The following is an 8,086-nucleotide window of genomic DNA, read 5'->3' on the forward strand; positions in this document are numbered from 1 at the left end:
AAACCCAAAGTAGGTCACTGACTCCTAGATGTTGTGTATTCTTGGGTAAAAATCCAACTTGCCTTTGTAGACAATACTTGTGTTTTCACCACATTCACACATTTCATTGTACAGCATCCTTGGCTGGCACGAAGATATGTTGTAGGTTACATTGGCCAAGTTTTTTTTTTTTTTAATGAGACAAAAATAGATTTTTACCCACATGAGAAGAGAAAGGCATTGGTATTAGTTGTTTTCCAAATAAGATGTGATATGAATCTGACTAGACTCTGAGTCTGACTAGACTTATTCACTGTCTCGCTCCACAGAGGCTGGACAATGAAAAACCAACCCGCCAATAACCAAGCCAGACCAAACTCCATAATTAGTACAGATCATGACTAAAAATGCAGGTTCCACATTAGGTTTGTAGGTTGCACCAGAATAAACTGGGCATGTGACCAGGATAAAATTATTAGCTGCTTAATGAAGGAAGCTCTTTCATTAGAACAACAATGACCCCAGTTATGAAAAAGAAGCTCTAAAAATTGACCATGCGCTGGACTTTTTGATTTAAATCAATGTCCAGTGATGAAATGATCAGGTCTGGTCCTGTTTTCTAATGTAAATAAGGATGAGGTTTGTTCTGAGAGCCACTCTATTTCAGTCGGTGGTTATTTTTAATCGTGAGTATTGGAAACCAGACTAAAGTAGGAGACAAGTTAGAAAATGAAAAATGACTGCCCGCAGACAGTCCATGGCCCTTCCAGGCTACAAAACAAGGCTACATATATCCATACTAGGCTGGGAAGGTTGTTTTTTTTTTTTTTTACCAGTTTGATACCAGTGGAGGAAGAGGTGCCTTCTCCTGTAGAGAGCTCATACTGGAGGCAGGCTGAGATTAAGCACAAAAATCCCTGGTTCTTTCGTGGACACAGCAGCAGGCTACTGCTTGGTTTTCAGAGCAGGTTCTGCTGGAACCAGGCTGGGCTCAGTAGTAAATCTCATCCACGATAAGACGAAAACCCCTCTTCAAACAAAAACAAATGCATTTTAGATCCACGACAGTCTTAACTTTGGTTCTCAGCCACACTCCAGTCGAGGTCCTGCTCAACATCAGGCTTCGTTAGAGAGAAACCCAAACTGAAAGTGAGTCCAGGCAGAACCCAAACCCTGCTGAATATACAGACCGGGATGAAGTCAAAAGAGGATCAGAGTTTCAGACCCAACCACAGGTCTGCTCTAGGCCACGCAGCAGTATCTTTTCCACCAGGACTTTGACAGACTCTTCATCTTGTCCGGTGTCTGCCTTTGCTTTTTTCGTCGTTTTTGTTTCCCTCTCTGGTGCTTTTGGGAGCTGTAGTTCTGCAGACTTGCCAATATGGCTGTGTCGAACACTTCCTTGAGATTTTTTTGGGTCAGAGAGGAGCACTCCATGTAGGCCACAGCTCCGATTTCCACGGCACAGTCCTGAGCGTCCACTGGGTCGATGGGCCGCTCCCGGTACTTAGCCAGGTCAATGAGAACCTAAACAAACAACACGCTTTTATAGATCTCATGTTGGTAGTTTCAGTCAACACGATAAAGAGCTGTTCATGTGAAGGCCTTCACCAATTACAATTTAATCTTCTAAACATTATTTGTGAGCATTTGGTAAACCATCGTGAAAAGATATTATATCTTTATGTGTGCTGAGCCACTGAAAATATAACAAGTCAATTACTCAATAAAACTTTGTTAAATGTCGTAAAATTGTCCAAACATTGAACTTTTGGCAAAACAATCCGTTCTTTTCTTTGCAGTTCACGAAAAGTTGGAGGTCTTTGTTCAGGCTCCATGTGATTTATATTTGATCAACTAAGGCACCAAGACAGTAAGAAGGAACCAGAACAGTGACAAGAGTAGCATTCGCATCCTCCAAGAGCATCATCGGTACTTTACTGTATCCTAAAAATGACTGACTGAAATATTTCCATAAGATCAGAAACACTGAGGTTCAACAGCCCTGAAAGATTGTTGAAAGATGGATGCAGCTACAAACAAGTAGCCTACAAACTTTGCTCATGTTAGTTTGTGCATACCGTAGTCAGATTTTTACACACTGATACAAATTTAAGCGGCTGAAACAAACTTTACAATTAGACAAGATATTTATATGATGATATATGCTAATAAGCACACCTTGACATCTTCTCGAAGGTCACACTGCGTCCCAACAAGTACAAGCGGAGCGAACGGGGCGTGTCTCCGTATCTCCGGGATCCACTTCTCAGGAACGTTCTGGAAAGAGGCGGGACTGACCACGCTGAAGCACAGCAGGAACACATCTGCACTGGTGTAGCACAGAGGACGCAGCTTGTCAAACTCATCCTGCGAAGGTTGGGAGAGATCGAGAGCAAGAAGGCGTCAAAAAACAATTAGATAAACGCAGTAACTCACCAACCAAACCACTAAATTGCGCTTATTACAGTAATGCATTCGGACAAACAGAAGAAAAGTGACCAGTGCAGCAGAAGTGTAGTGTGTTGTCAGGAGAAGGAAAGGCAGAGAGGAAGAAAGTGATAAGTTCAAAGTAGAGGAAGCAACAGAGCAGATTCAGATTTAGTCCCACAAGTGGAGCAGGAAAACCAACTTTTGAGACCTCTCTTCCTCTTTCGGTGTTAGCCTTTGCTGTAAAACCTACAGTTAATTACTTTAAAATGTCCAGTAAAATAACTTAAAAACATTGAACAGTATAAAACTGTAACATGCATTGCATCATGGGAGTTTTATTATAAACTAGAGTATATTACTGTATAATTTCAAAAATGCAGTAGTATACTGTTGTAGCATGGGTCCACAAAACAAAAACGGTTATTTACTAGATTACTTACAGTAAACTACACTTTTGTATTTTCTAGTAAGGTACTGTAGTTTGGATTAGGCGGGAATGCATCTAAAAGCCATTTACCAGTTGCCAGTTACGTTAAACAAAAGAAGAGGACGAAGAAGACGGTGGACAAGTAAAGTTCATTCATCAACCTTGGTGGAGAGAGGCTACACCCTTGCGGTAAGTTTAAATGTAGAAATTAAACGTCTTGATTAAACCTGACCTGATTTAGCCTTTGCTTAGCATAACGCTAACATTACTCTGAATGATGTTATTAGCCTGAGATGTTCAGACAGTCACAAACACATAGCTAACTTACTTACCGACCAAGGTTAGCTAACATTATGTAACTGCTAAAGTCATGTAGAAGATTAATATCTAGATAGACACCACTTATGAATTTCACCAAAACATTATTAATTCGCCTGGGTCTATGTGCGTGCGTGCGTGCCTGTGTTTCATGGCAGGAGGTAAGGTTAAGTAAGTTAGCTAGTTAGGCTATGTGCTCTCTGGTGATAAATGTTCATACAATATGATCATTTGAATGCGGCCAAACTGCTGTATGCTGCTCGGTGTAACACCCAAGCCCTCCTGTGTGAGTCCTGCAGACTTGAGTCCGTTAAAATATATTTTTTTATTTTTGTCCCTAATGTCCTAGCTTTAGTAGCATGCTAGGATAGCCTTAGCCTGCTTGCTATTGTCGTCCCTTGCGCTCACTCTGTTCAGAGAGGAGCGAAGGCAGCCAGCCCAGTCACGTTTCTTGTCGAGAAGATTATGATTTATAATCTTGTGTGTGCGTCTGTAATATTAATTTGATTCAATACCATTGTGAAAGCCTTGACTGTCAACTAAAATGCCCAGTAAAAAATGCCCAGTAAAAATCTTTAAAAAAAACATTGAAAACAGTACAAAACTGTATCATTTCAAAAATACGGTATGATACTGGTCTCTTATACAATGCATCATGGGCCCACAAAGCAAAAATGGTTACCTACTGGATTATTTACAGTTAACTACACTAATACATTTTCAAGTAAGGTACCGTTGTTGATAACAGTTGTTATAGATAATTTACAGTAAACAACAGTTTGTGTATTTTCTAGTAATGTACCGTAGTTTGGATTAGGTGGGACAAAGCACCTAAAAGCTAAAAGATCACTACACTCCCAGGGTTCCCTTAGGTCTTTGAAATTCTTAAAAGTTTGACAGAATTTGTGGCAAAAGTATCAAAGCATTGAAATTTTTTTTTTGGAAAAAATATAAAGATATGGGAAAGTGATCGAATTTTTGTATGGTAGTTTGTGAATATAAATTAAGTGGTGCAGCTGAATCTATACGTTGCTTTATACATCTGTTTAATTTGTTGTTTGTAGCATTAGGAAGCGACATTCCAAGGAAGGGGGTGTGTACCAGGCTCCAAGAGAGTCCAGGCAAGAGAGAGGAACCTTGAGGCTGGCCATGCAAGTCCAGTGCTGGGCTGTCTAACCAGAGATTTGTAAGTTTTTATGTAAGGAAAAATATAAATTGGAAATGCTATTGATAAGTGGCGCAGCCAATTGTGTATGTGCTTAATGTGTGTGTCTGTTTGTTTGTGTTGGTTGTAGCATCAGGAGGCAGGAAGGGACCTTCCAGAGAAGCAGGTGAATACCAGGCTCCAGACAAATCCAGACAGGAGAGAGGAACCTTTAGACTGGCCAGGGGCCTCTGGCACTGGGCTGTCTAACCAGAGCGTCAGATTCTGGTAAATTGTATTGTACAAATTAAACATCTTGATTAAACTTGACTTGAATTAACATTTGCTTAGCATGACGTTACTCTGAATGATGTTAGTTAGCCTGAAATGTTCAGACAGTCACACACATGCACACACTTGAATTCCAGCTATAAATTTCATAGGTAGGAAAACTTTCAACCATCTCACACATTTTGAAATTTGTGGTTGTAAAGAACAAATTTCATCTATACAGTGATGTGGCCTTGTTAACAGAGGAAAGATGTCTGTCTAAATCAAACCAGATAAAATCTTACACAAATTAAGGTCTGGATAGTGTGGCATTTGTGTGTTCAGTGTAGTGTAGTTCACCAGCCCTTGGCAGGTGATCTTTAAACACATCTTCTCCATCTAACTATCTCCTTCATTTACTTCAGAAAGATACTCTCCACTGAAGTCCTTCCAACATCCCACTGATCGACACACCCATCACCAAACGAAGCTCTGTGGTCTGTGGCCTCCCCTGGCCCCTTGCCCCATCGTTAGAGGTACGAGGAGTCTCATATTAATGTGGATGAATCTACGTTACCACTTGTTAATGGGTCAATTTTCAATAAATATGTCGTTTTGTCTTTATAGTAATTTTGATATTATTTAGTGGTCGGCTCGCCCAGCATTTCCTACTTTCGGTTTCGCAAACACTGCCCGGCGGGTCATGGGAATAACGCTGTCGAATCACCGTTTATGGTCGAAACTACGACGGTATCTGATCGTCTTTGAACCTCCGAATTTTATTCTTGATCAATGAAAACATTCTTAGCAAATGTTTTCGCTTTTTTCCATCTTGTGCCGGTCCAAGAATTTCACCGTGCGCGCGTAAGCTCATGGGAAATGTAGTCTGAAAACACTTTGCTTTCCAAAACTCCTAATTGTCCCTTCCTACATGGCATAAAATTTGATTCAGTCTTTAACTCTTTGAAAAGTGTTTATGTTTCAAACATTTGTAAGCACTTTGTACTTTCATATTGTATGAATTGTATTGTTGTATTGAATTAATTGTACTGAAATACTACAACTGTTGTTAGTGAAACTATGAATTTCATACTTGAATTTGATACTGTTTTGATTTTTTTTTAAAGTTTATGTATTGCAAAATTTGTACTGTTTTTGTGTGTATGTTTTTAAATAAAGAATTTGAATTTACTGCATATCACTGTAAATATTTTTTATTTTACAGTAATCTACAGGCCACTGCAGTTCAATAATATACATCAATATTTTCAGTAATACATTTCTTACTGTAAAACGGTATAACAGTAAGGATAATTTACTGGCAGCACCGTTGCCTGCTTAATACTGTAGTTTTCATTTACAATAACATACTGGCAGCACCGTTGCCTGCTTAATACTGTAGTTTTCATTTACAGTAACATATTGGCAGCACCGTTGCCTGCTTTATACTGTAGTTTTCATTTACAGTAACATATTGGCAGCACCGTTGCCTGCTTTATACTGTAGTTTTCATTTACAGTAACATATTGTAGTTTTTGTTTACAGTAACATACTGGCAGCACCGTTGCCTGCTTTATACTGTATTAGCCGTTTACAGTAACTACTGTAACAGTCGTTTACAATAATAAGCAGGCAACGGTGCTGCCAGTATGTTATTGTAAAACAGCAGGAAAAAGGCTAACAGTGCATGTGAGAGGAGGAAGAGGTGTTGTCCAGTGACACTGAGTGAGCTGATCTCCCAGTGTGTCACTCCTCTGCCTGTGATCCTCCCATTCATTTTGTTTTCACATCTGAGAGCCCTGTGGTGCAGAGGATGATGGCGATTTCTGCTTTATGGCGTCTTAACATGTGATATTGTTGATTTTAAGCAGAAGTAAGCGGAATGTTGTGTTAATATAAGTCCTAAATAGTTATATCTTCCGACGGCAATCACTTATATAGAGTGTTTGGTCCGAAACACGGGTCTGTCAGTCACTCTGCTCTGCTGTAAGCCGAGGAGAAAACTTTCCTTGTATCCTACAACCAACCAATGAGGAGAGAGAATGGCATGAAGGGGCGGTCCTCTCTGTGTGTGCAGCCAAGGGATGCGCGTGAATGTGGTGACGAGGGCGGGGACCGCTAACTCCATCGGCTGACAAGAAGTTAGTCAAAATGACCGGATCGCTTACTTCTGCTTTAACTGCTAAATATTACCCTTTTGGTAACACTTTATTTGACACCTATCTCTATAACACATTATAACCATACTTATAATGAGTTATAATGCAGTTGTATCACTTTATAACTATAGTTATAAACACTCATAAATGATCATAATGCTTTATAACAATAATCATAACACACTATAAAGTATTTTATCATGACTTATAAGGTCAGTTATTATAATACGTTATAGTAATTGTTAGTAACTCGCTGACAATGCCCACATCGATAATGCATTATAAATATAGTTATAATGTGTTATAATTGGCTTATAAACGTGTATAACTATCACTATAAACACTCAGAAATTATCATAAGGCTTTATAACAATAACCATAACACATCATAGAGCATTTTATAATGGCTAATAAGGTCAAGTATTATAATAGAGTTATAATTGCGCTATAATGTGTTATGCTTATTGTTATAAAGCCTTATGGTAATTTATGAGTGTTTATAATGATAGTTATGCATGTCCATTCTTATAATACATTATCGATGTGGGCATTGTCAGCGAGTAACAGTTATAACGTATTATAATAACTGACCTTATAAGTCATGATAAAATGCTTTATAGAGTGTTATGATTATTGTTGTAAAGCATTACGATCATTTATGAGTGTTTATAACTATAGTTATACAGTGCTGTAACTGCATTATGACTCATAATGCGTTATAGAGATAGGCGTCAAATAAAGTGTTACCAATCTTTTTTATAACAATGCCTATTGTTTCATTATAAATCCTATTTCCATTGCTTGTCTCTGGAGCCAATTGCCTCAGGAGCTCACATACTGGCTGACAGGCTATACAGTTATTATTATCATCAGTTAGGTAAAGTGCATATCTGACGTTATCAGTGAACTATTTGTGTTTCACCGTAAACATCAGCTCTCTGTCGGACCAGTTGTATCTCATCCTAACTTGACAGGTCTTTGACTTTTTTCCTCCTCACATAAACAGCTGCTGCAAGTGTCGACACGACTGCATCACTTCCTGTGTGCCAGAGAATCTCCCCTGGGAAAAACCAACCAGATACCAGCAGCTAGTTTCCTGGACAAAGACTGAGCCCAACTGAGACCGAAACTGAATTTAACTGAGATATCAGCTGTAAAACTGGATATTTAGCTCCTGGAGGTTAGTGCTCCTTGTTGGTCAAACTACGTAGACAATCCTCTGTCCCACTCAAATGACTGATCAAATAAATGTGGACACAGCAACAAAACTTAAATGTATTTATGTATATGAAAACTGCAAATGCATTGTAGCAACATTTTTGAGATGTCAGTACAAAACACCAGATGATTGTTATG

General features: G+C 38.9%; 1 protein-coding gene across 1 annotated transcript in view; it reads right to left on the bottom strand.

Moving 5' to 3' along the window:
- Positions 1 to 886: 886 nt before the first annotated feature.
- The window catches only part of rhoua (ras homolog family member Ua), an 8,729-nt gene continuing 1,529 nt past the window's right edge, over positions 887 to 8,086 (bottom strand). The window contains exons 3-4 of the mRNA XM_083997827.1: positions 2,161 to 2,349; positions 887 to 1,506 (exon numbers count right to left, since the gene is read on the bottom strand). Coding sequence (XP_083853953.1) covers positions 1,222 to 1,506; positions 2,161 to 2,349 — 474 coding nt within the window. The 3' untranslated portion in view covers positions 887 to 1,221. The remainder of the gene's footprint in view (positions 1,507 to 2,160; positions 2,350 to 8,086) is intronic.

This window comes from Trachurus trachurus (assembly GCF_905171665.1).
Source record: "Trachurus trachurus genome assembly, chromosome: 3".
In the NCBI taxonomy this organism is placed as follows: Eukaryota; Metazoa; Chordata; class Actinopteri; order Carangiformes; family Carangidae; genus Trachurus; species Trachurus trachurus.